Source organism: Sesamum indicum, linkage group LG8, assembly GCF_026168435.1.
Source record: "Sesamum indicum cultivar Baizhima isolate 11 linkage group LG8, ASM2616843v1, whole genome shotgun sequence".
NCBI lineage: Eukaryota > Viridiplantae > Streptophyta > Magnoliopsida > Lamiales > Pedaliaceae > Sesamum > Sesamum indicum.
Genome location: NC_142664.1, coordinates 24,668,249 through 24,695,708, shown reverse-complemented (window position 1 = coordinate 24,695,708; position 27,460 = coordinate 24,668,249). Strand labels below are relative to the sequence as shown.

Below are 27,460 nucleotides of genomic sequence, written 5' to 3'. Positions count from 1 at the left end.
GATCGCAAATCCCCCATAGGAATGCAACTTAAGGTGCCTCTTAGGAGGCTCAACTCATGTAAGGGCCCAAGACATTTTTAGGAAAGCAAGCGAGGTAGAGCCCCTAGGGAGTTCAGCAGGAGGGGGCCCCAAAAACTAAATTGTCCAAAAAAAAGTTCAATTGGCCCAAATTCAAGAGGACCCAAATCTAAGAAGGTTTCATAAGTCCATAAGAGAGTTTAGAGACTTGAAATCCTTCGATCAAAGTCAAACTTATATCACATTAGCGTTCATGAGTTGTCTAAGTGTCATCTACGTAGGATCTGTGGCGGCACACTTCACAGAATCAAATAAGGACTAGCAACCCTCTTGGGGACACATAGCTCCTTTAACCAAAAGTAACACATACACCCTAAAAACTTGGACTCCAACTACGAGAAGACGTCTCTTCAACCACCTCACCTAAAATCTGGGAAGGCATCCTTATCTCTAAAAGATATCCTCATCCCCAACAAACTCCAATCGCCCCCGACGAATCACATGTCTCCAACTTCTAGGAGATAATCCTCCACCGGATCTGGTAGACCCTCCAACCACTGGGGGCCTCCACTGAATTCTTGGAGAATTCATCTTTATCTAACCATTTCGAGTTCGTGGTCCACCAAATTTTTGAGAATCTTTCACCAAATCAAGGGGGGGAGGGGTTAAGAAGTGAGTCGAAAACAAGAAAAAAAGCATACACATTTAGGGATATCCGAGCTAGTTTTCAAGCAACCGCGTGTCGTGTCCATGGTATTCCATTTTGATGCGGTAGGTTATATCCCACCTAGGTGTTAGACAATGGTGTCACAGCGTTTATATGTTGTATGGTAATACGCACTCTTATTTTTAAATTATAATTTAATTTAATTATATATTTTAATTATCAAAAGACACACATATCAATCGCATATTGATGTAATACAAATATGTGACATCAAAATGTAATAAGAGAACCCCATCATTTCAATTCTACTGCATCGATCTCATTTATCCTAAATACAAATATAGATGATCTGAAGCATCTCCATCAGGAAAGCTAATGAGACTTGGAGGTATGAAAAAATATAAATGAGAAAGACAGCTATCAACACAGGGAAATTGAAGAGCACGTATATAAAGCGATGGGGTTGAATCGGGCGGGGCTTCGTTCCAAGCAGCTATAAGATCGCAAGCATCATTATGCACAGCATTGCCACCACCTTCCATCTGCTGTATTTGGCCTCCACTCACCCCATTTTGTTATGGGATATCTATAATTTTTTAAATAATACAGGAAAATTGTAATTGTTTCAAATTTTAAGAAAACTCAATATAATTTACATGCCATTTTTGAATAGGTTAATTTTGTGTTGAACCATTAGAAACAAGCCTACAAATTAAAATTTAATTAGTGTTCCAGCGTCGTAAGAGAAAGCTCATGTTGGGAAGCAAACAACCAAACTGCCAACAATTTTTAGGCAATCCAACATGCGACGGTTTAAATCTGTATCAAGGGACTAACTGCAAATGATGTCAATATCCCATGTTGTAGTGGGAATGAGAAAGTATTTTGACAAAATTGATTGTCCAGACATCATCACGGTAGGCCGTATGAAAGTGGGGAATTATTAAATTTTAGGAATCACACGAGAAATATGATTGTTTTAGTCAATTATTATGATTAAAAATAAAAAAAAATGTATAATTTATTATGTTTATACAACAACCTATTGGTCGTTGTTTTAACACAAGAAACAAAAACATTAGCTATAGTTAAACATATTAGACATAGCTAAAAAAATAAGATAAATACTTTGATTATAATTGGAATCATAAAAAATATTAATTAATCATGGTGACAACTTGAATTTTTATATTTATACATTTGATTCTGGTTATTAAAAAATAAAAGAATATCGACATTTATAGCCAATAAAAAAGCAAATACGAGTCCTTACAGAAGTTTACATCAGCATCAGGGGATTCTTCGGCTTTGGCAAAGTGCTTACCACTTTTGCTACTTTAAAATTAGGACAACACCGTCCCTCTGCTTTTCTCACTCTCCACCCCCATACTCTCTCTACTCTTTACCTTTTCTCTCTGAAATTAACTGTAAGCCAACCAACTGCATCCTCACCCAAACTCCACTTCACACGCTAACATTAATTTGCTGTCTCTTCAAATTCCTGATCCTCTCATCCCACTTTGTCCCAGGAGGAAATTCAATTAGGACATGGGGGGTTCTGGAGCCGAAGGCTTCCTCAAAGTGCTGGCCCAGAATTTTGACGTTCTTGCTGAGTAAATTCTGCTTTTTTATTGGGGTTGTAGATTTATGTTGTAAGTATGGTGATATGTTTATGTGATTTCTGTTTGTGTTTTTGAACATTGCAGGCCTGTGGTTAGTCTGGTCTATCCTCTGTAAGTTGCACTGTTTTTCTGTTCTTTACATTTCGATTTCAGCTTTTCAGTGCTTCTCCATGTTGTCTGAGCTGAGAGTTGGAAGAATTTTCAACATGTTTCCTGATAGAACGATTTGGATTTTAGGGGACGATTTGAGGAAACGCTTTCAAACTTACCAGAATGACTTAAAAAATAGTTTAAGAGATTAAGTATTTGAAATTCATTGTATCTAGAAATTATTTGAACAAGTTCAATTGATTTTTTTAATACGGAATCAATATTTTTAAATTCATAACCCAAATTAAGTATAAGAGTGGCCTACCAATTTTGTTAGATTGAATTTTCTACTATATTCATGTTGCATCATTTATTCCATTTATATGTATGTGCCATGTATAGAAAAATCACATCATCTATCTTATTTAAGAAAAAAATCTATAGAAATGACGAGTATATGTTAGATGAAAATGAAAATGCAATCTCTGATTTTGTATGCATCATGATTTGAGGGTGATTTGGGTTAATGGCGGTGAAATTTTGAATTCTTGGGCAGATATGCTTCAATTAGGGCTATCGAGACAAGATCAGCCGTTGATGATCAGCAATGGCTCACGTATTGGGTTCTTTACTCTATGATTACTCTCTTTGAACTCACCTTTGCAAAGCTCATTGAATGGTATGCTACATTTCTCATGGCAACATTTTGTCAAATTTCTACCTTGATCTCTAGGTTCACATATTTTATGTTGTACTGTTTACGAATATGCGTTTTCATTTGTTTCAATATTGGATGAAATGTTTCTTGGTCGGAAGTTCTTGATTTACCACCTCATCTAAAAGTTTAAGCTCTCACATAAGAGAATTTGTACAACAAAACAAAGAGGAATAAAAGAATTCGATGAAACTGAGATATCCAACTATAAGTTGAGAAATCTCAAACATCAAATATTCAAACTCTTTATTGTAGATAGAACAGTCATACATCAACAGCTATGCTTGATGTTATTGTCTCGATGCATGCTAGGCTTCCTTTCTGGTCATACGCAAAGCTATTTTTCACCTGCTGGTTGGTGATACCGTACTTCAGTGGAGCAGCATATGTATACGAGCATTTTGTCCGGCCATACCTTGTTACCCGACAAAAGACTGTCAACATATGGTATGTCCCCAATAAGAAGGACTCTTTCAGCAAGCCTGATGACATCCTAACCGCAGCAGAGAAATATATGCAAGAAAATGGAACCGAAGCATTTGAGAAGATGATTCACAGGGTATGCAATGAACTGCTTCTCTACTAATTATTCCCTGATATATTTTTGCAACTGGAGATCTGATACGTTCTCTGTGCAGGGTAATAGAGAGACAACCTCGACAACTAACAGTCACGCGTTCTATGATGACAACTATACATATGAGGACGACCTCAGGTACTGACCATGGTTGTTTATAGTACTTTGTGTTGCCCGTCAGTGCCGATAACTTGATGCTTTATAGGACTATGTTTTCAGCGTTGACTTAGTTTTTCAGGGATGGTTGTGTTCTTATGTAATGCAAGTTGCTGATCACAATAAGATGCCTTGATGGCAGTTTTTCTGTTTGATAATTGAATGCATGCAGACATTTCAGGCGTTCAGCTAACCTTAAATGCAACTGTTTTTTGTTTGGGATATTTTCGTTCTTTATGTTTCATGTTGACATTTTAGACATCATCTATGTTTGGATTGGTAACTTACAATATTCGATCGATTGAATTGACAGAATGATTTGACATTTGATAATCTCTATTCCCAAACTTGAATGAAAACTATTTATGGAGATGTGGTAAAAGCTATTCAGAAACAAAGTGTAAACTAGTGAAATGGGATTCATATTATAGTGTAGGCTTAATGTCATTGTTTTACAGAAATATTTACAGGAAATGAGCAAAAACATTGATTTCCCTGCAAACATTTTTTACCAATATACTTCATAATTAGCTAAAGAAAAGGGGCAAGATGAGATGCCGTAATCACAAGAAGATTGAAAACAACCTATAATCACATTTCAAGATGCCTTAACAAGCGATCCATTACCCTCGAGTCAGGCTATTTATATCCCAACTTAAAGTTTCAGCCAACAAATTACACCATCAGAAACTCAGAAGTTGGCCATCATTATTATCGTACTAAACTGTTGGAATGACAAATTTCAGCAAACAAGCTATGACAAACACATTGCAAGTACCATATACTTGGAAGTAAAAACTTATCTAGAGATTGTATTGGCGTTGTTGTTCCGCAAGTCATGCAAACATGAAAAGAAAATTCCTTTGGCTGTCTTTCGAGGTTCATGCCCTTTGCTCAACATAAGAACCAGAGAGTCCAGAAGTTCCCAGGACTGTAACCTGCATCAAGTTCAGAACAGAAAAAGGATATGATCATGATCAAAAGCAGAAAAGAACACATTTAAAGAAGTTCCTCGTGTGTTAAAAGCAGCAACAGCATTTTCTGAATACTCAAATTTTATCAACTTTGGCAATCATACATGTTCAGTTCTAAGACGTTGAGTACAGAAAAGCAAGCTCCACATGACCCATTCCTTAATTCTATCTGATGATTTAAGTTTATGTGTTCTTTCAAGTCCCAGTGAAAATAAACATATCTACAGGCTGATGCATGTTGTATTAATTGAAGCAATATGACAATCTTCGGAAGAGCAAAACAGCATCATATCTGGTCGGTTGTTCTACAACCTGTTTTTGTTTTCTATTTGAAAGATAGCATGGTTATTTACAATGCTGAAGCTCAGAACAGAACATTTGACGAGCATTAGATATCACTCTTGCATATACCACCTATTTGGAAAGAAACTTCAGTTGTCGCATCAAATCATTTTGCAAAAAGAAACTTTACCTTTCCCCACTCAGCATTGAGGCCACTGCACCTCATTTTCAAATATATCATCTTTGATCCCAACTCCATTTCCACTTTCTTCTTCAAATAGGTCTCTTCTGGCCCAAAAGCAGCCAAATATGAAGCATATCTGTTGAAGATTGTCTGCATTGCCTTCACATATTCTTCTGGCAGTTGTTTCACATTCTGCCAAAACCTAATGATCAGAATCAACCAAACAAATAGTGACTGAAACCATCAGATCCATTGCATTTCATGTTACCTCGCCGCTAGCCCCAATGGCATCATCCATCTCCATTTTCAGTGACATGATAATTCCTGTGAATTCCTCAACCGCCTCTGCTGCTCGGAATACGTTTTTCAGAACATCCTGGGCAGCCTTGTCCTCAGTATTCTTAGACAATGCATTCTTTACATCTTCAACGACTGCAGGTGGGAGCTCATTCCAGTTTGTGGCCATTAAGTCCTTAAAAGCACGTTCAATCTCTGGGTCTTTTATAACAGGCATATGCGCAACATCTTCGCTGAAAGAACGAGTACCCCCGAGGTGCATTGCAAAAGGATGCGGGTGATCTATGCGAAAGATATATCGAGTACATAAGAATTTCAAGATTAACCCAACAGAAAGCTTTCAACACAGGTCATAAAATAGGAATGAAACAGTATGAAGATATAGTACATAGGGAAACATGAAACCAATAAATCACAACATCCATTGTTCATTTTATTTTCAAGGCTTCCTTATTATCAGCAAGAGGGATAGCCTAAGAACAATCTGATACATCAGAAACAGATAAGAAGAACATTTCAGTCTTCTTATCCCAGACCTGTCAATGGAAAATATTTACCTCAAGTAAATCAAAACCCAAAAAGAGAAGTATTTACCGCTTGGGAATCAAGGATGAGTACCGGAATACAAGGACCAGTTTTACATTCTTCGAAGAAGAATTTACTGGTCATCTGGTAAAACAGGGAGATCAAGTTTTCCCAGACTTCCTTTCTTTCCCCCTTTTCTATCCCCTCCTAAGTTAAATCATAAACCGTAAACAGATATAAAACTCAAACTCTGGGATGACAAGCTTTCTATTAATGAGTTCTGGGAGAAAATTGAAAGGCGCTTCTCCACAAACAGTCATTAACATGTCCACAATTATAGCAATTTAGGGAAAAATTTACCTTTTCCTTTTGCTAGACAGAACCAGAATCAACATGACTAAAAAGCCACTAATTCCAAACTTCATATTATATGTTAAACGGGTTATGTGATTACTGCTTTGGAACCATGCTAAGAGTTTGCCCCAATTCCACCTCCATATTCCAGTCTATATCTGACAAAAACTCTCATCAAACTAAGTTTTAACTCATTATTCAAAGTCCCCAAACCCTACCATATCTATAATTGGGATTCGCCAATCCTAGCTCAAAGCCTCACGCTGATTACTAATGAAAAATCGGGCAATTTCACTTAACGCAATAGAAATCACAGAATCTTAAATACATATTTATATATATCAGAAATGAACAGGTGCAGAGCCATATCTATCGCTCATATCGAGAGAGAACAAATATTCAACACATAACTACAACGTCCAACTCGGATAAAAGTAGAAAATGAACGGGATACATAAAAAAAGGTACTTTGTCTAGGTGAAGAGGCGACGGTTGAAGGGGAAGAGAAATGGAGGTGGCGCATATGGTGGCTGACGGCGGCGCCAGCAGCTACGGTGGAGGAGGAAAAAGCTTGAGATCTGCGGAAGATTGACCGGCACAACGATCTCATCAGCATCATTTTCTCCATTATTTTCTATAACTTTCTCCGAAATGCTCTGCTCGACGATTGAGTAGAGAAGTTTTGCGAGGTTTTTTGGAATGAGATTGATTGATTTCGACACTTCTATTCGGAGTACTCTCGTCTTAATTCTTTTTATTTATTCAATATTTTGCCTCGCACAACCACCTTTTTATCCTTTTAACCCTCATAAAACTAAGTATCGCACTTTTTGCCCTAAAATTTGGTGTAACTTTTAGGGATGCCAATCGATCGAGTTTGAGCAATATCTTAAATAGGAGCATCAAAAATATTTAAAACCGTGCGGAACCACTCCAATCCAATTGAATCGAACTAGTTTTTATAATTTATTTTTAAAATTATAATTTTAAATTTAGAGTAAAATCAAACAGCACTATTGATTTGGTTTTAATTTATAACTTAAAAAGATTACCAAAAATCGAACCGCGTCTCATAATATATAATTAATTTTTTGAATTATATATATAATAATTTCATAAAATAATTAAATTTTTAGAAGAATTTCATATTCGAATTATATAAAAATTCATATGTTATTAAAGATCCACATTACAAAGCCCATTTTTATCAAATTTATATTTGAATTTTTATACATATATATATAAATAATTCTTTAAGGCATTCAAATTTTAAACTCATTTGATGATTGTCTCAATTTTTTATTTATTTTTTTCTCTTTTTTTTTTCTCCCCCTTTTCGTCATTTCTCTTTTCTCTCTTACCATTTTCTTTTTTCTATTTTTCTGTTTTTTATTTTTATTCTTTCTAAAATCGACTATTGGCATTTGTTAGATTAAGTGTTTCATAATGTTGGTTATTCTTGTATGCTACATACAAACACTTTTTTCATTTATTAATTTTTATTAGTCTCAACATCTTATTTTTGTTATAAATATTAAAACCGCCAAATCGCCCGAACCCGCATAAAACTGCACTTTTAATTTTAATTTTAAAAGTGACAATTTAAAAAATTATTTTATTAAACCGTTAATGCAAATTCAATTTAAAAATAGGTTTAAAAAATTGAAATCGTATTATGAGCACCCCTAATTTTAAGCATTACTAGTTGTAGTGGTACGCCGTTTTTATGTGAATATAATAAATAATTTATATTTCAAAATATATTATAAATAAGAATAAAATATATGAACCAGCACGTCACATTAAAAAATAAATAAATAAATAAATAAAAAGAACTAACTAATTAAAACTTAACAAGTTGATTATGTCAATTATCTTATCTGTTGAACGGTATTTTTTAAATCATAAAAAATTAAAACGACAATATGCATTAACCGTTATTTGAAGAATACAAATGATCTTTCTTTTTTTCATATTAATTTAGATATTGGAGATCGAATTGAATAAGTTATCAACTCACTACTTCATTGGTCAATCGAATTTAAAAAAAAATAATAATTGACTTGAACATATATATAAGTTAACTAAAAAGACGGAGCCAACAAAATATAAGTTTTATACAAATAAATGTTTCAATTTAACATAATATATATTTCACTTGGAAATAATAGATAAATTCATATTTTGATATGTTAACAAACTAATTCATCATTTAGTTTTCTAATTTAATTCGTCGTCCTCAAAATTCAAGTATTAAGTCATATAACGTAAAAAGAATAAATAATGTAAAAGAAATCATATTTTATAACAAAAAAAAATGGCAAGATTCATATTTCAATAAAAATTACTCGACTAAATTAAATACTTTCAAAAATCGCATCATTACAAATCAATAAATATTAACTAGTTTAATTCTAATAAAAGCTGCAAATTGATCCAAATATTAAAAAAATGAAATTGAGTTTGACTCGCTACATTTGATTTATATTTTTTAAAATTATTACAGATTATATATTTTAAACATAATATTATCACAACCTCCTAAATAAGATATAGTAATATTATTGAAAAATCTGTAATAAATTTTTATGATGATGTTTTAAAGTTTTAAGTAGAAATCATTCTAGAAAATGCATATTTTAAGAAGTCCCTTTGGACCTTTGGTGTTAGTACAACATGTTAAGTAAAACGCCACCAATTTTAACATTTTCTTAAAACGTAAGAAAAAGCCAATAATGATTTTTACTTCCTACAAACTAGATAGAGACGTGATTTATTTTAAAAGTTCATTTAATATATAACATGTCACATGCGCGCGCACACACATTTATATATATATATATATTGGATAAAATGCAAGTTACTCTCCTAATATTCAAGAAAAGAGAAAAAATTAATAAAATATCTCCCGTGCTTTAAAAAACAAAGCAAAAAAATTCAATCTAAAATGGGTTGATAGTTGATAGGGTGTTGATATGCTTAATTTTTCAAAATACTGAATGATAATTTGCTAATTTTTTTTACAGAATTTTTTAATTATAGGAAGATAAATTACATTTGACATCTTCATTTACAAATAAATTTTTGTAATTGAAAGCTCATTTAGAATGTTGTTCGAAAAATTTCAAAATTATCATATAAAACCGCTAAACATCAATGATTACTTGTAAGAGTGATACAATAAAATCACAGAAAACTGACATTTCATATCAAATCAAAATAATCGACTATTAATTTTAGGACAGGGGCAGTATTCTTAATCTCGTGTACGACTATATTTGGACTTGACGTCGACAAACTTGAGACCTATGTCGTAGTCACATGCGATGTTGATTCGGACAAAGTGAAAATATGTCTGGAGATCAATGTAGCAAACATAAAGAAAGAGAGAAAGAAAAACATAAACAAGACTGTCTGAAACTGCAGCACATCTGAGTTTATACATTTTCCAGAAGTTCCAAAAGTTCTCATAATAGAACAAATTGTTGTACAGTTTTTCACAATACAATTCCCAAATATTAACATATTTACTTAGTTATATTGATCGAATACAAGGTAGCTCGCCAATGCTGATTTCAGTTAGTATTCAGTGATTCATCAGAGAATTCGATTTTTCATACACCGATAGATTGAGCGGTCTCCTCCTCGTCTGCAGCATATAATATTTTCTTGACTTCCACAACAATCTGCAACAAGTTCGGAGAAAATGCAAATGCTTAAGATTCGCGATATATTTACAGCTTGTTGAGCAGTAAAGAACAGATAATTTCATGGAAACTGCATAAATCTTGTCAACATTTGATGCATCAAATAGCTAAGAGTAGAGTGTGTAACTCAATCTTTTTTTACTCTTGAATATTAACTTGTCACAATATAAAGCCTGCCCCAAGACCAAGCGACTGTTGGTTCATCTATTTTAATACAAACCGATCTTGAGCAAACGTAAGAGAATTCTTTCAAAGCCACACAAATCTTTTGTCTTGCAATTACCTACATTACACCCCTCTTATATAAAACATGACTCCGGGAATGCAACTTACTATTCAGTAATCACAAAATTTTGGAATAATTGCATCCATTCAAAAGAGAAGAGTTAATGTAGTGTTTCTAGTCCTATGAAATATTTTTCTGCAATAAAATCATGCTTTGATGTTCAAAGCATGCCAGTAGCTGTTAGAAAGCAAAAGTCAAAAATTACCCCTGAGTAACCAAATCATTGAAGCTACTCAAAGGTCGACGTCGAGGTTATAAGACACCACAAGCACAAGCATATAAGTTAAAGCTTACATCATTACATGATTCTTTGGAGTTAAACAATCCATAGATTCATAAAATAACAGAAGTTCGTACCGGATTATCTTCTACCTCAGGCGACTGACAAAGTATTTCTATGTCACGTAATTTTTCATAGTAAAAGTCTCGTTCCTTTTCCAGGCCTTCGACAGAAAGCTTGAGATCCGAAACCTGGATATCGTGCAATCTCGTCAAAACAAAGCACTAAATCAAAGTTCGAAAAGAAAGCAGAATGTTCCGAACTAAATTTACCTCCTTTGTCAATGCTTTAATCTCCAATGAAGGATTGACAGCTGAAGGGACACCTGACTTCCCTTGTTTGGCGCCTGCAAATCAATAAACATGTTAAACAAGAATGCTAGCATTTAAAAGTATGAAATAATAGGCCAAAAGGAAAAAAAGAAGGATAATAGATGTATTACTTGTACATCTTCTAAGAACCGTATAATCTCCTTCAGATGAGCTGGAATTGACGGAGTTGTTTGTTTGTAATGACTTGTGGTTCTTCTGAGAACCCTTGATGCTTCTCTCCTTTCCACCTTTAGTTCTGCGCTCCACGGGGTCGTAATTCCTAGGAAACCCGATGCCATTAGAAAAAATATAGGTAAGGTGGGAACTAATATTAAGTGAGACGAAGGTGTAAAGGAGATATTACTCGTTCATTAGGCCACCGTTAACGGAATCACAATAGCGCTTCAGCCATTGTAAGAACTCCAAGTTGTCCAATGGTCGCCCTTTGACAAGTCTGTTTACCTCAATATGCTGCAACAGTTTAAGTAAAAGATCAACTTTGTGTACTAGATCCAATGCACTGTATTGTAGACCAAAAACACAAACACCGGAAGACATGAAGAAAGAAAAGGAAGAATAGGGATGCAGAGACCTTGTCGATTTTGAGTTTGTTAAAAACATCCTGAAGTACTTTGTAGTTCTGGATGAAATCGTATTCAGTCTTAGCGTCGAAGTTCACCTACCACAAACTGATGTCAGTAACGCCGTAAACTATTAGCACATTGCGGAACAAGAAGTAAACAGTTGAGTTGTCACCTTGTGCATTGGAACAACTCCTGGGTAAGTCATGTCCATCATCTGACATTGGACAGCTCCAGATGCAGCCTAAGTGAAATGCTTTTAATGAGAACGTATTGCAATACTAATTACAACTTGAGATTCTTCAATCAACCACGAAAAGGGACATCATTTCTCAGACAATCTCACATGAGAAGATACAAAGAAAAAAGATACAAATCATTGCACCACCTTACTCTTTAACAAAAAGTTGATGAACTGGAGGATCAATTGCGCTTTCAACGTAACAAAGGATTAATATCCCATCTACTCCTTAGGCTGGTCTAACAAAGATTGCAGGTAATTTTAATATGTCTCAAGTTGAAGAAAACATGTACAACAGATTTAATTAAGCAACTGCAGGTTTTCTCCTTTTGAATCAATTGTTGAGCATAGAAATCTCGATTGACAGGTTAACTCATGGTTGCAGCAGAAAAACTCATCTTCGAATAATTCAGTGGGCAAAGAGCATACGTTACAACATATAGGCTATTCTTCGATATGATATATCATTATATTGGCATCATTTATCGAGAAAACATATGGAAATACCTCAGAAATCAATGATTATCATTGTCAACTTAATTAAACAACACAAAGGTATCCTTCATTTTTCGGCATCTATTAGAATGAATAAGAAGCCACTGCAATGGTTTGTCGTTTGGAAAAAAACCCCCAAGAAAACTCAGGATTACATAATTTCAGTGATTCTTTCAAGATGGACAAGATTGCCAAAGAATGTATATAATGCTACATTTGGGTTGATGGATTTAAAACTAAAAATTTCAGGTCCCTAGTAACAAATCCATAGAATTTATTTGGATAATTCTAAATAGAAAAGATTTCAAATACTTCACCTCTAAATTTGAATTATGTTTAATTTGTTTCAAATTCTTCTAATATGGAGTAATTTGAAATCCGTATTCCAAATCCTCCTTTCAAATTCAGATCCATCAATCCATATATAGTCTAATAAAATTCCAAAAAATTGTCAATGTATTTGATTCAGTCAACATATTAGCCAACAAGCAGATTTTACAGCAAAACACCATAACAAAGTTTAGTAAATGCACCTATTTTCATGGAAAAGGTACCCCTTATTTCAGATTTGGAAAATAATCACACAAACTAATTACCTTCTCTTTATGTAAAAAAAAAAAAGGAAAATAACATCCCATCATGAGCCAAAAGAAGAAAAGGGAAAATAAATATATAAATGAAAAATAACAACCACCATTGCAGACACCAATGAACCAATTATTCAAGAAAATAGAGACAAGCTAGAAATATCGTGTAAAATTCTCTTCAAGAGAACAAATTAAAGCAAAAAAAATTCATCAAGCATCCTCATAAAAATATAAATCAAGAATCACAATACAGGATCCCAAAATTGCCACATTAATCCAGAATTAAAAAACAACCAAGTTGGAGAAAACCAAATTCCAATTCATCAAAGGGGGGAATGGGTTTCACTTTGCTGGCATTTCTTAATTACCTCTTCAACACGAGTGAAATTAAGCTGAAGCCTGGCGTTGATCCATGAAAGAATCTCATTCCTCCCAACAAAGTATGCACTATCCATCATCCCTATATTTGACGCCATTATTTAAAACAATAACAAGAATTATCCCAAGGAAAAAGAACAACCCTTCAGAATTCTTCACCAGCCGCTTCAAGACTTATACATGCAAATGCATGTACCCAGCGTGAGAGAGAGAGGGAGAGAGACTCTTGGCTTGTAACCCCAAAAAGAAAAAAAGAAATTGGGTCGAAGTTAAAAGGAGAGTTGATGAATGAATTGATGGAGAGGAAGGAAGTGCTGATGAAATTTGGATATATTTGCTGCAATAAATGTTCCAAGAATAGTAAACAATTCAAATGAAAGTCACCCTTTTCAGGCGAAACGCCACCCCAAAAAAAAAAAAAAAAAAAAACAAAACAAAACAAAAGAAGAAATTGAAAAGCTGTCTGTGATTTATCTTTGATTTCCGATGATTTGTCAAATCATATTTCATACCAACAAGCATGTATGTAAACTTTTTTTATGGTTCTTGAGATTTTGTGTTTTTTCTTCCATATTGATTCTTGACCGAAGAGATGAGAGATTGAGTTATATTTTTATTTTTTTTATGGTTAAATGCATTTTAGACCCTTCAACTATACGTTTGGTTGCATTCACCCTTCAACTAATAAAACGTAACACTTCTATCATTGAATTAATTAGTTGAATGGTATCGTCCTCATGTCATATATATATATATATGTCGCTCCTAATTAATTATCTTGAATACTTTTTCTAGTAAATTAATATTAAATTATTAGAAGGAAAAATTACATTTTTATTATTTTAAAGAAAAAGTAATTCATAAGTTAATTAGTTAAAATTAAAAAGAAAGAAATAAAATAGTATAATAGATATACAACAAATGGTAAAGATAAAAATTATTCGGCAAAAATACTCTTTTAGTCTTTTAAGTGAGTAGTGGTGGCAATTTTCGTTCTGTGCAATTAAAATTCGCAATTTGATTCTGTAACTTTAATAAAGGTGATAATTTTAATTTTTTCCGGCCCAAATTTTATATCATCAGCTATGTCAAGACTTAAATTGGGGCTTTGGTGAATTTGATGATATGACAAATTTTTTCAAGTTGTATTTTTTTTTTTTGGCAAGTCAATTTCTATTAAAAAAGATATCGATGTGTGATTTGATCAAAATTCTGATTTTACAGATTCGGAATGAGAAACTGTCATCCCAGTCAATCCAATTGGGATGCCCTGGATCTGACATGTCACTTGGTAAGAGTAACATGAAGCTCAGAATTAGGGGTGTAGTCAATACTCCCAAATCAAAAGGGGAATTGACTATGGTCGATTTTGTAAGAAATAACTAAAAATTTAGATTTGTACGGTAAAAAATCTTTTTTTGTTTTGTGGAATTAACCATTTACTTTCTTTTGGAAAGCATCGGGCTGTCATATTATCAAATTCGCCGAAAGCCCTAATTTAAGTGTTGATCTGATTAATTATTGGGAATTTTCTAATCAAATTGGCCTAAAAGGACTAAAATTGTTTTCAATATTTAAAGATACAAGATCAAAATTGCTACCCCTAATTTATAGAGCTAAAATCGCATTTTCTTCAAATTATTTTATTGACTATTTGATCTTAAAAAAAAGTTAATAATTAACCAAAATAATGAGTGCATCTTTAAAAACAAACAAACATTATATCTCCTTCAACTTAGACATGCTTTTTTTGGAATAAACATTGACAAGATATATTTAACAAAATTTTGGACACTTTGTGGGAAAAACGGATACATATACTTCCATTAATCTTTTAGAAATACATATCTAAAATATAAAGACCTTATTCATCTTTTACCTAAAAAAATCTACTAGTTAACTTAATTAAGTAGTTTATAACTTAAAATTTAGAACAACTTTTCATGTTGAATATATATGTGTATAATTATTCTCACTTATTATTTAGAAAACGTCTTGTGACTTATAAATTGCACAGACTCCTTATTTTGGAGTAGTTTATTATAAGAATGATTCTAGATATCTGTCCCCAACCTCTCACTTTGGGATTTATGATACTATCAAACGTCTTAAGATAGTCGTAAATTAAGAGTTGTGCGGCTTATAATAGATCCACAAACATCCCCTTATATTGAAAAGTATTTTTTTTTTTAAATAAATCCATAAAATTCCAATTAAAGGACACAATATTTTACGCATTGACTACGTTTGAAGAAAAAGTTTCATACTCGTTTTTGGTATTTATCACCTATAATATTATGAATCATAACAGTGAATTTCCCAGAACTTTCAAAGTAAAATTCCTAGTACTTGTCACGAATCATGAATTCGATTTTTTATGCAATTTATGTTGCTTTTTCTATTTTATTTTTTATATACACTCCATGTATATAAAAAATATATCTCACTTTTTCTTAAAAAAAAGTATATACATAAACATATATATATATATACAAAATGAAATAAAAAATACAACAAGAATTGCAATAAAGATGGGCACAAAGTATCTATCAAAACTCTATTTTGGTGGACTCATTTACTGCAAAGAAAACTCTGTCCCAGTCCGACGTCAACCATCCAATTTTTCAAGTGATTATCATCGTTGTCTAGTGACATTCCACCAACTACTTCACATTAAACCAATCAATACGTTTCTTACATCCATAAATAAATAAACAAATAATAAAAAAATTCCCAATTTCTTTTAAGAATTATCTCCCAATCTCAAAGTTGGTATTCGCACTAAACACTATGGACCAAGCCCTAGTGAACTCCACGGAAGATCAATCCTCAAGACAGAAGAGAAAGCAACTCTTCATCCTTTTCTTGATCATCCTCTTCACCCTCATAATCTTTGCAATAATCTCAGTTTTCACTGTCCTCAAACACCGCACGGAGTCCCACTCCCTGTCTGTCCGTCCAACCGCAGCCATTCATTCTGTCTGTCGTTTCGCTCGGTACTATCAAACCTGCGTTGATTCTCTGTCACCTCTCAGCAGTTACGGCCACAAGATCCATGCATCTTATATATTTGGACTCTCCATCAGAGCAGCTTTTTTCGAATTTTACAGCATAGGGACACTTGCTAAAAAACTCAGCTCAAAGATGGAGAACAAGCACATCGGGCTCGTGTTAACTGACTGTCAAAAACTGTTCACTGACACGATCAGTCAACTGAACAGGTCCCTAATCATGATTGATAATTACCTCGACCTGGATGAGGGAATCTTGGCTTTTGATGAAGTGATGATGAGAGAACTGAGGAACTCGACGGCCCAAGCAACGAATAACCTCGACAGGTGTTTAGAGGGATTGGGCGAGGAAGGGGCGACACCACGGGAGGTTGTGATGATCAAGAAAGTGATGGTGAGGATTGAAAAGGCTCAGATGTATATGTTGAATAGCTTAGCCATTTTGGAGAAGAAGGATGTGATTAAGGAAATGTTTGATCCAAGTGTTCAAAGTATTTTGGCTTCTTTCATGTTGGCTAGGGAATACCATGTACTAACTATAGCTTTGTTCTGCTCACAGTACTTGGTGTTGGTTTTCATGTTTTGCTCCCTTCTGAGGGTATTTATGTCAAGAACAAGGAAATGAGTGTTGATTGTTTACAAATCCTGAGCATTTTAGTATTAGGTTTGTGTATCTTTGCAATTTAAAAGATGTACAACTATACAGTAATAACACGAAATGAGGGGCATTTTAAAAAAATTCTTCTTGTCTCTCCATTGGAGCAAGTTGGTTGTTGAGTATTTAAGGGCAATAGAGTAAAAACATTGTAAGAAATACTATAAAAAAAAAGAATAAAAATGGGAAAAATGTAAATTATTTAAACAACCTATGGCTATCATAGAGCAAGTGTATATTCTCTTAAAAGGTACATGATTATTTCATAATTTACATCAAAACATTTCATGATTAAATTCCTATGCTATAAATGCCTCTTCTTTCTCACCATTCACCGAAATTCACCATTAATCACATTTCTAGTTTTCCATGTCTTTTCATACTTATTGCCGCCTCCTCTCATTTTATTTAATGATTGAAAAATTCTTGAAAGATATATTCTTTTTTTAAATTATTAATATTCATGGCAATAGGACGTGATTTCCACAAGAAAATTCAAAATTTTATGATAGTGACGAATTGCAAGGAACACTACCCCTTCTACACTCAACTTCACAATTATTACTAGTTACCAAGAATTGACTTCAAGTCAACCAACAAATTTCCAACCTCCCAACCTCGTCATCTTCCAAAAATTATATCTCCAACTCGAGTATAATTATATACGAATTAATTGTATTATAAATATAATATATTTATTATATATTAAATATAAAATTTAATTAATTACGTTATAAATATATATATATTTAATTGAATTTGATTTAATCTGGACGAAAATTACCACACCCACTCAACAAATTATTGCCCCTTGATAAACTCAAAATTTCCTCCAATTGCACATTAATTCCCACACCAACTAACCCACTCAAATTAGATGACTTCCCAATTAGAACTAAAACCAAAACCATGAATCAACCAATGAAAGCTTCACCATATCTATCAAAGATACCCTTCTTGAGAACCAACAACCCTCCCCACAAAAACCACACAACACTCCACAATTCTAAACTCTTCTTCCTCTTCTCCTCCTTGCTACTTCTAACGCTAATCCTCGTCTCTAGTACCTTGATCTTGTCTTCCATATGCAAGAAAGAAAGACAAGAACACAATCATCGAGTCTAACCCTACCCCATTTTTCTCTGGTTTGATCCAAGTTGCCATCCATGAACTCAACCTCATCAATATTTTCATAACGGAAAAAATTCAGAGATCCCCCTGTGATAATAGGAATGTTTAAAAAGCCCCCTATGAAAATTAAAGTATCAAAAACCCCTCTGTGATACAAAATAAAGTTTAAAAAAATCCCTCCGTACAAAATTTGTGCCACACGCGCTTTGACTGCGATTTTTCTATGAAAATACATTTTTTTTGACATTTTTGCCCTTCTCTCACAGTTAATATATAATATTATATATATTTATTAATAATAAAATATTATCTTTATAATGATTATTTAAAATATATAATAATTATTTAATTATTTATATAATAAAATATTATTTAAATTAAATTATAAAAAAAAATTGCAACGGCGGCGGCGGTTTCTGAAGAAGAGGGCCGCGCCCGGCCCTCCTCACCTGGGCGACGGACTTCGAAGGCGACCGGCGTCGCTCAGAAGGGCGTGCGGGGAGGGAAGGGGAGGGGGGAGGGGGTTGCAGGCGAGAGGGGTGGGGGTGGGGAGGGGGTTTGCAGGCGGGCGGGGGGAAGAAGACAGGGGTGGGGGGTTGGGGTGGGTGGTGTGGGTGGGGTTTATAATTATTTTTTTATTTTTTTTAAATTATAATTATATATATTATAAATATGTTTTAATAGTATTAAATTCTACTTATTATAAATTAAAATAATTATATATTAATAAGCTTAAGTTTGACTAGTTGACTAGAAGGGGTATTTTAGTCATTGTGTTTAAAAAAATAGGCTCAAATTGACCAGGGGGCGGGGTGACTATTTATTCGTAACATGAGGGTGATTTTTGATATTAAAAATTTCATAAGGAAATTATTGATATTTTTATATATCACATGGGATCAAAATGGATTTAACCCTTTCCATATAAGGTTTTGTCCTCCACGACCAATAACTCCCTAGTCAAGCGACGATTGTCCGAGAGTAGGACATGGGTGCAAGACTCGTTGAGCCGTCTCCACTGATCCATGAGCATGTTGGCGTTTACACGGATGTCGAATTGTTGACTTATTGGGAGATGGACAACATGAAGGTTTGGACCGTGGCTGTAGCAACTAGTGCTTTTAAATGTTTGTTGTCTTTGTAGATGTTGATATGGTGGTGGAGGGTGGAGAGAGGATGGGAGTGCATGAAGTGAAATTGGGAGTGGAGAAAGCAAGGAGGTATATGGTGAATAGCATTGGATTCTTGAATGGAAGAGAGTCTATCCTTGTTGATTTCAATAATCCTTTCACGGAGAGCCACTCTGACTACTTCGATTATTATTTCCACAGTTTTGATTATAGATTTTTGTGGTGTTTGTATTATATGCTATATTTGTACATAGCATTTCTTTACTTTTTGTTCCGGTATAGTAACTAATGCTATTAATTAAATGTAAGAAATTTTCGTTTATGAATGACGTGAAATTTTGTTGCAAGAAATTACATTTCAAATACTATTACATGCCACCAATTATTATTTGTATATATATTTAGGCTTGACAATGAGTGTGAGTAAATAGGAGCCATGTATATCCCGACATGTTCGGAATGGATTGAAATTGGGGCTAACTAAACTGATCCTGAATTGGCTCCGATCATAATTTTACAAATTTATTTGGTTTAGAGCGAGTCTCGAGTTTCTGACGGACACATCTCTGATCTCCGTACGTTTTATAAATAATTCAGCTAGATTCATATGATGAATGTCACATAATTTGAATTAAGAAGATATTTATTATTTTAAAATTTGAAAAAAAATGGCTTTATATGATTAATCGAGTCAAGGCGGGTTGGGGCCGAGGACTTGGACAGGGCTACTACTACAAAAAAATTATAGTATTAATAACAAAATATTAAAAATTGTATATAAAATTATTGCTATACTAATAGAACTGTTGTTGGTAGCCCTCTCAACAAGAGAAGTCAAAGATACATGTGAGGAAACTTCCTACACTTTTTCCATAAAGGATCAATCTCAACCATTAAAGAAAAAAAGATTATGTCCGATCTCACACCAAATATTTTGGAGTTTTTCAAGGATACTTACATGAAATGATCGTCTGTGAAAGAAAAAATAATACAAAACCTACGTTATTATCTGATCTTATAAACGGATAATTAATTGAAAAAGTAATAAAACATTGTATCTTGAAATTATGTACAATAATTTTATTTTAGATAAAGTCGATGCACTCACGGTGCTTCAAATTATTTAACGGTGTTAGCAAATACTAAAAATTTCGTAATTTTGGATAACAAATGCAAAGTACTTCCCATTTAAATTTCAGTTTTAAATCACGAGTACATCTGAATGTTTTCATTAATCGACAGATAAATGTCAACCAAGCACTCCTAGATCTATATACAGATGTTGTTCATTAAAGAAAAACTTTATTTAAAATAAATTCATAATTTCACTCTTTGTAAAATACGGATACTATATAATTAATTTACAAATTGAAGAAAATTAAAATAAAGCACATATAATAATATGTGAAATGTTACTTGGATTCCACATATAATAATAATGTGTGTTTGGATGCCACAAATATTGGTTTATATATTTTTAAGTAATAATTTTTTATCTATTTATTTTATTTGAATGTATTGTCAATTTAATAAACTGCTTTTATATTAAATATAAGGAATTATGCATCTATAAACTGTTTCCACTTTTCAATGATTCAGCCGACAAGAATTTCCCCTAATTCTCGTAATTCGTAGTAACTATGCAAACTCGGCATTCAACGCTCTTTCCTCCGAACCCCATTCACTACAATTCCACTCTGCTTGGTGGAAGCAGCAATGGATGCTTCAAACCCCTCCTCGAAACCCACTCTCCTTCAAGAAGACCGCCTCTCATCATTACGCCGAAGGAACAGAACCTTAATCCTCGTTTTCTTCTCCTTAATCATCCTATTAGCGCTAATCATCGGCGGGATAATCATCTCCCTCGTGCGCAAGCACTGCTCGGACTCATCGTCGCCCCGCCGGACTCCAGCAGTCCGAGAATTCTGCGCCCCATCTGGAACCGAATTCTCCTGCATAACCGCGTTTTCCGCCATTAGAACCCCACCCAGTGCAGACCCCAACGATATTTTCATCCTCTCTCTACAAACCTCCGTCGGGGATCTCTCCACCATTATTTCGGCGGCGTTCAACGAAACCCAACCTGGACCCGCCTCGGGGAACTGCACGAGGTCGTTGGGCCACGCGGTGGGTCAACTCAGCAACATCTTGCGGATAATGCGGGTCAACCCTGATGTGGAGAGGCAGAGTAACGAGGAAAGGAGCGAGATGACTGCGTCGATCACCGAGGCGATCGAGGACCTGACGTCGTGCCGGAGCGATCTGGGGAAGGTCGGATCGACGGCTGCGGGCGAGGTCAGTGCGCAGATTTACGAGGTGGCGGCGATGGTGGGCTACGGCAAAGATTTTCTCCTCAACTGCGACGCCGTGAATGAGAATTTCCGGTTGGGAATGGGATTGGCGATGAAAAATGAAGATCAGAGTTCAAGAAATCAGATTGTCGAAAATTTGATCGACATGAGTTTGTTTGGGTCTCAATACGTTGTGTTGGTCCTGTTGTTTTGCTTGTTTTTACGGATTTATTAGTTGAAAAGAATCTCTCTCTCTCTCTCTCTCTATTTCTTTTGGGGTTTTTAAATAATTTGAAGAATGTGATGAGGCTGTAATTAAAGATGGGATCCAGTTGAGCAGCATAATCGTTCTTGTTTGGTTTTATTTTTAATTTTCAAAATGTTGATGAAAATAAGAATTATTTGTTTATACTTAAATTTCATTGAAATTTTTTTATTATTAATATCATTTTAATCATTGTTTTAATAAATGAATACATATATATATTTAATTAGTACTTTAATAAACTAATAATACATATTTTTATAATGCGTTGATATATATCACTATTGATTTCAAATCAATAAAAATATAAGTATCAATTTAATTTAAATTAAGAAATATATTACTCTGACACCATTATGAACATAAAGTACAAAATTGTCAAATAATTCAAATATATTTTAACTTTGGAAAGAAAACTTACAAAAAATTGAAATTTAATATTTTTTATTTTGAAAGAAAAATAACAAAACTCTGAAAATAATATTTTTCATAAAAAAATGAAAATTTAAATAAAAACAAAATCAAGCATGGACAAATAATAGTTTGGGATTTGGGCTTTTCCTTTTGTTTTTTTTTTTTCTAAAGTAACTACGAGTTTTATCACTTCATTAGTTATATTTAAATACAAATTTAATTAAATATATTAATAATTTTAAATGAAATGATACATTTAAAAAAATAAACACACATTTATACATATGAAATTTAGAACTATACTCTCTTCATTGTAAAGTTTTAACTTTACTGTTTGAGCAAGGTTTTATTCATGAGAACTGACTCCACTCCATTCATATTGGAGTGAATCTAATGCAAAAAAAAAAAAAAAGTTGAGTTTTTATTATATTACAAATAATCACAACTTAAAAATTATGATAAATTAGTATTATTAACTATGATTAAATAAAAGCAAAGTAAAAATTTAAATTTTTACCATGTTTTATCAATATCGTCGTGATTTTTGGTTATAGATAAAATATTTGCTATGATTTTGACTCTAACTAACATTTTAGCCACCCTTGTAGAAACAACGACTAATAACTGTTATGAAATCATAATTAATTTATATTAATTTACCACGACTTTTTCCTCAAGGACCTAATCCCTCACCATTATAGTCATGCGAAGTAGTTGTTTGTCAATAAATATCATCATTTCAACCACTATCTGAATATATTTTTTAATTTTTTGTATTTTTAATTCATTTCAGTTAATTTCATTAGTATATTTTAGTTGTTTGTGCATCATATTTTACCACATTATCGTTAGGATGTTTCCTTAGTTTTTGGCTAAATTCATAGCTTTATGAGATTATCCAAAATTTACCCATTTAAAATTTATTTTATGTTATAACTCTTTTCTCAATACATGCAAATACTATTATGAGAAAGAATTCATTCAAAAATAAATTATTTTCTTTCAATTTCGAGTTCTTCCATTATTCTCTCAATTTCTATTGCCTCTGCGAAATTCAAAAATCAATTTAAATCCAGCTATTGTGCGTTGTTTAAATGGTATGTAACAATGTACATTTTCAGGTGGAAAAACTGGAAAATCACAGAAGAAATGATACAAAAATGAATAATATTAGGGGCTCATATTAGAAGGACGAGCATTCATGGGAATTTCCTCCATGGGTATATTATCCTTGGGGTTGCTCGGACCTGTTAAAAAAGAGAAAAAAAAAAAAAGCAATTTAGCCAATTTAGTTTCCTTTGTTACGATGTTGCTATATTACATCTTATAAGTTGAAAATTTTCACAATTTAGTTTTCACGTGTATTTTTCGTTCAATAATTATTCGAGTCATTAGCATTTTCTGTACATGTCCCGTTAATTATTGGACGAAAAATACCTATTAGAACTAACATTGAGAAAGCTTTCAACTTTTAGAATATAATACGAGAAAATCATAATAAATGAGACTATATTTAAAAAGACACTAACATATGGTACCAAAAATGTAATTTTTCAGAACTGATATTTTAAACACGTAAAAAGTTTAATAAGTTTACAACTGACCTGGTGGTGCACAGGCTTCAGCAACGGCGGCCGCTGTTCTAGCTTTGTGGCGAAATATCGCAAAAATCCCAACAGCAATCCAGAAAACCACGAAGGCTGAAATCGTGGCCCCGAGTATTACGGGCAGGTTACTCTTCTTTCGGGAGGTCGTTGCCGGAGTCCGGAAGCTGCCGGTGCTGCTGCTATCAGTGTTTCTGTTTGCTGTTGGAGAGGGAGTGTCGGATGTTGAACATGAAGTGGATGTGAGCAGGTCGGCATTACCTTCCACACTGCCGGAACAGTTGAAGAAATTATTAAACAATGTAATAATGAATGAAGGTTATGTAATGATGAGAGTGCATGTATGGTAACTAATTACGAGGGTTTTGATAATTATATATCTTACCTTAATTTCAACTTGTCGTTGCATGCTAGAGAATCAGGTACTGCTCCAGTGAAGAGGTTGTATGCCAAGTTCCTTTGAGAAACACAATGTTATAAGTCCATATGACATTTCAAATTCCAATAAATTGTTGAAGTAGTTGGATAAAATAAAATTATTAATTAACCAATGAAAATGTTTGTAATTACAATTTAATTTTGTGAATGATATTTTCAAAATTGAAGGGGTTTGGTTAAAACTTAAAAATAAATTAACAACTTTTAAGTTTTATAAAAGGGGCTTATCAGTTATAAGTTCCCGATATCTATATAAGCTATGCGATATTTTATAGGGTATTTTAAAAAACTTATAAGCTCACCCAAACCCAAACATCCTCTTAATTCTGAAACTATAGCAATGTAATTAAAGGTTTCAAAAACTTATGAATAAAGAGGTGGAGTATAGAGTTAACTAACAGTTCCTGTAGATCTGGAAATGTGCCAAGAAATGAAGGAATGGGTCCAGACAGACCGTTCTGCGATAAATCTCTGCAATTTAAATAGAAAATGGGAAACTCATCAAATTTAACTTAAATAACAAAGATAAATTAATACATACACATTGAGAGAAATCAAGGAATTTGCATATTTACATTATCTGAAGAGCATCCATGGTGCTGAAGTCTGGTAGCTGTCCGAACAGAATTTTGCTGTTAAGATCCCTGTCATGTGTTTTTATTTACATCAAAATTACCAAACATTTCAAGAATTAACAAATTAATTGATGATAAAAACAGTATATATATATATATATATATATGTGTGTGTAGCTGCAAAAATTGACCAAAAAATGGTGAGGAAAAGATATATATATATATATTTGGGGGGTGGCGAAAAAAAGACTAAGTATACAATTACTTCCCTCCTGAAATAGTTAAATATATAATTTCAATAAGCTTTTGTTATGAATAAGGTGGATTTGAGCATTTATAATTATGTTATGAATAAAATGAACTACTTACAATTCAATAACGCGTGGTGAGACATCAGAATTACATTGTATCCATGTCCATTTGGGTGGAAGGCATGGATCCTCATTGTCCTCCAACAGCCACGGATATTGTGTGCATAATGCCGCCAACCCTAATACTGAATCAATCAACTACTACATCGTCAAAATACGACAACTAATTGACGAGCACGACAAAAGAATGAAGTATTCCTTATTTTGTAAATACTTATAATGTTAGGATTATTAGGAGTCGTTGCTATATCCATACGATCAAATGAAATATGAAAAATTACGTTTGGTCGAGGATAATTGATATTTTTTATGGTTTTTAATTATAACCGAAAGATCTATAATGAATTTTAGTTATAATTAATATTTTAGGTCTATGATATGTGGAAACAATGACTAAAAGTTATAAAGTAATAATTAATTAATATTTATTACAGTGTTTCTTTTGGACCATCGTAAGCTGGTTTAAACTCAACTTTATTAACAATCAGACTCAACCCAAATATAATATTTAAAGTTGGGTAAAAATTGAAAAAATTTTGAACTATGACATACCAAATTGGACTCGATTCATTTACATTATAATAAAATACTAGCATAAGAAACAAATAACTTGAATACGAACCATCGCTGTAATTTGTTTTCCCAGTGTAAGAATCCGTGGCCAGGGAAACTGCTTTAACTCTCATATAGTCAGAACTTAAAACTCGTTCGAGCTCGGTTCTTACGTTGGTGTAGTTCGTCTGCAACGATCTCCCTGAATTCAGTAAAGATGTAAGAAAGCAAGTACGAAAACGAAATAAAAAATGAGAGTATGAAATAAAGAAGAGAATTTTCAGGCAAAGTGGATGGTTCTTTAATTACCATTAGCAGATACCAAGAAAATTAAGAGGAATGCGAAGAGAAGAGAGACATTGAAGGCCATGAATGGAGACTGATTCGGTGCAGCAATATTACTGTCTCTTCATGGACATGATCATGTGTGTGCATGTATGTATATAAATATATGTATGATCAACATTCTGAAGATATATGCGACTTTTGACATAGAGTTTTTGTCTGGTTCAGGTTTTGTCAGAGTCTAATTATTACACATATTTCTATCCTAATAATTGATAGCTTTGTCTGAACTCAGCTGGACTGAGGACAAAGAAATGATGGAGAGGAAGAAACGGAGTTATTTATGTAGTTTTGGAGTTGAGATTTCTTGTAGTCCGAATTGGATTTATTTATTCTAAATTTATTCAATTTAATATACATCACCATATGTATAAAATTATGTAATTTATTTTATTTAAGATAAAAATTTATACACATAACGCGTATATATTAAATGAGATAAAAAAAAAGTATAATGAAATTTTAAATAAAAAATTCAGTCTGATATTTTCCACAAGTCGACGACCAATAATATGAAAATTGATAGCAGACTTTGAGGGTAAATGACACTTGTGGTCTCTATAATTTGGGCAAAAAATTAATTATAGTCCCTAAAATTTTTTGAGGCACGATTTTGGTTCATAATTTTACAAATTATTATGATTTTAACTCAATAGATAAAATTGAATTTAAAAATATTAAGAAAAAAGCAACTGAATGGAAGAAAATCATAATATTTTATAAAACGATGGATGGATATAATGTTTTAAAAAATTAGAAACCAAAATTAATTTGATCCAAAGTATAGGACCAGAAATATAGTTTACCGCAGACTTTGACTTAGTTTGCATTTCCGACGGGGGCTGTCTCTTTACACAGCTAGAGGAATTTCATATTGGAAGGTGAGTGGAATTATATAGTTTGAGTGCTATAGTTGACTTAATGCACCAACTTGTATTTTACCAAATTCTTTTAAGGCCTACTCAAGTTCGATTAAAATATATAGAATAAAAATTGTGAATTATTATATGATTGATTATTTATTTTGTTCCTGTATATATATATACTAATTACACAATAATTAGATATTTTAAATTATCATATAAGTTGATCATATTTTGAACCTAATTAATCTAAATTCGAACTTTCTGTATACCTTTCTTTGGAGTTTATGCGTCTCGGTTTGGTATTTAAAATTAATCATACAATTAACTTACAATTTAGATAATTTCTCTTATAATATGTTAAAACATCGTAATATCAACATTATAAAAAATACAATAAATTTCTTGACCTTGTACCAATTTTTAATATTCAAATATAAATTGGCCGGGTATATATTATTATTTATTGTTCTAAAAACTCTAATGGG

General features: G+C 32.9%; 5 protein-coding genes across 5 annotated transcripts; 2 read left to right on the top strand and 3 right to left on the bottom strand.

The window, feature by feature from the left end:
* The first annotated feature begins 1,994 nt into the window (after positions 1–1,994).
* Positions 1,995–4,069, top strand: LOC105168779 (HVA22-like protein a). The gene is made up of 6 exons (XM_020696243.2): positions 1,995–2,112; positions 2,215–2,298; positions 2,392–2,418; positions 2,954–3,076; positions 3,425–3,671; positions 3,751–4,069. The coding sequence occupies exons 2-6, from the start codon at positions 2,234–2,236 to the stop codon at positions 3,832–3,834; spliced, it is 546 nt and encodes a 181-aa protein (XP_020551902.1). The 5' UTR covers positions 1,995–2,112; positions 2,215–2,233; the 3' UTR covers positions 3,835–4,069.
* Positions 4,070–4,419: 350 nt separating this feature from the next.
* Positions 4,420–7,211, bottom strand: SDH5 (succinate dehydrogenase 5). The gene is made up of 4 exons (XM_011088926.3): positions 6,930–7,211; positions 5,554–5,864; positions 5,292–5,477; positions 4,420–4,783 (listed from the first exon to the last, which is right to left on the bottom strand). Exons 1-4 carry the CDS (start codon positions 7,087–7,089, stop codon positions 4,727–4,729), a joined length of 714 nt encoding a protein of 237 aa, XP_011087228.1. The 5' UTR covers positions 7,090–7,211; the 3' UTR covers positions 4,420–4,726.
* A 2,651-nt stretch (positions 7,212–9,862) lies between these two features.
* Positions 9,863–13,897, bottom strand: LOC105168777 (microtubule-associated protein RP/EB family member 1A). The gene is made up of 8 exons (XM_011088924.3): positions 13,318–13,897; positions 11,802–11,870; positions 11,638–11,724; positions 11,410–11,516; positions 11,177–11,325; positions 11,007–11,080; positions 10,812–10,925; positions 9,863–10,147 (listed from the first exon to the last, which is right to left on the bottom strand). Exons 1-8 carry the CDS (start codon positions 13,423–13,425, stop codon positions 10,076–10,078), a joined length of 780 nt encoding a protein of 259 aa, XP_011087226.1. The 5' UTR covers positions 13,426–13,897; the 3' UTR covers positions 9,863–10,075.
* A 6,943-nt stretch (positions 13,898–20,840) lies between these two features.
* On the top strand, positions 20,841–21,962 carry LOC148787324 (uncharacterized). Its single transcript, XM_088883225.1, has one exon. It carries the CDS (start codon positions 20,971–20,973, stop codon positions 21,778–21,780), a length of 810 nt encoding a protein of 269 aa, XP_088739351.1. The 5' UTR covers positions 20,841–20,970; the 3' UTR covers positions 21,781–21,962.
* A 1,315-nt stretch (positions 21,963–23,277) lies between these two features.
* LOC110012469 (uncharacterized) lies at positions 23,278–26,351 on the bottom strand. Its single transcript, XM_020696320.2, has 8 exons — positions 26,074–26,351; positions 25,835–25,966; positions 25,211–25,337; positions 24,842–24,910; positions 24,666–24,737; positions 24,214–24,285; positions 23,829–24,097; positions 23,278–23,471 (listed from the first exon to the last, which is right to left on the bottom strand). The coding sequence occupies exons 1-8, from the start codon at positions 26,132–26,134 to the stop codon at positions 23,395–23,397; spliced, it is 879 nt and encodes a 292-aa protein (XP_020551979.1). The 5' UTR covers positions 26,135–26,351; the 3' UTR covers positions 23,278–23,394.
* Positions 26,352–27,460: the final 1,109 nt, after the last annotated feature.

Excerpts from the sequence above, each read along its gene's own strand:
- LOC105168779 (XM_020696243.2), top strand. The coding sequence starts at position 2,234 with ATGGGGGGTTCTGGAGCCGAAGGCTTCCTCAAAGTGCTGGCCCAGAAT. Across the intron at positions 2,299-2,391 it reads AATTTTGACGTTCTTGCTGA|GCCTGTGGTTAGTCTGGTCT; the intron begins GTAAATTCTGCT and ends TGAACATTGCAG. Across the intron at positions 2,419-2,953 it reads GTTAGTCTGGTCTATCCTCT|ATATGCTTCAATTAGGGCTA; the intron begins GTAAGTTGCACT and ends ATTCTTGGGCAG.
- SDH5 (XM_011088926.3), bottom strand. The coding sequence starts at position 7,089 with ATGGAGAAAATGATGCTGATGAGATCGTTGTGCCGGTCAATCTTCCGC. Across the intron at positions 5,478-5,553 it reads CCATTGGGGCTAGCGGCGAG|AATGTGAAACAACTGCCAGA; the intron begins GTAACATGAAAT and ends AGGTTTTGGCAG. Across the intron at positions 4,784-5,291 it reads TCAATGCTGAGTGGGGAAAG|GTTACAGTCCTGGGAACTTC; the intron begins GTAAAGTTTCTT and ends AACTTGATGCAG.
- LOC105168777 (XM_011088924.3), bottom strand. The coding sequence starts at position 13,425 with ATGGCGTCAAATATAGGGATGATGGATAGTGCATACTTTGTTGGGAGG. Across the intron at positions 11,517-11,637 it reads ACAAACTCAAAATCGACAAG|CATATTGAGGTAAACAGACT; the intron begins GTCTCTGCATCC and ends AAACTGTTGCAG. Across the intron at positions 11,326-11,409 it reads AACGGTGGCCTAATGAACGA|GAATTACGACCCCGTGGAGC; the intron begins GTAATATCTCCT and ends CGGGTTTCCTAG.
- LOC148787324 (XM_088883225.1), top strand. The coding sequence starts at position 20,971 with ATGGATGCTTCAAACCCCTCCTCGAAACCCACTCTCCTTCAAGAAGAC.
- LOC110012469 (XM_020696320.2), bottom strand. The coding sequence starts at position 26,134 with ATGGCCTTCAATGTCTCTCTTCTCTTCGCATTCCTCTTAATTTTCTTG. Across the intron at positions 24,911-25,210 it reads TCACCACGCGTTATTGAATT|GGATCTTAACAGCAAAATTC; the intron begins GTAAGTAGTTCA and ends AACACATGACAG. Across the intron at positions 23,472-23,828 it reads TGAAGCCTGTGCACCACCAG|GTCCGAGCAACCCCAAGGAT; the intron begins GTCAGTTGTAAA and ends CTTTTTTAACAG.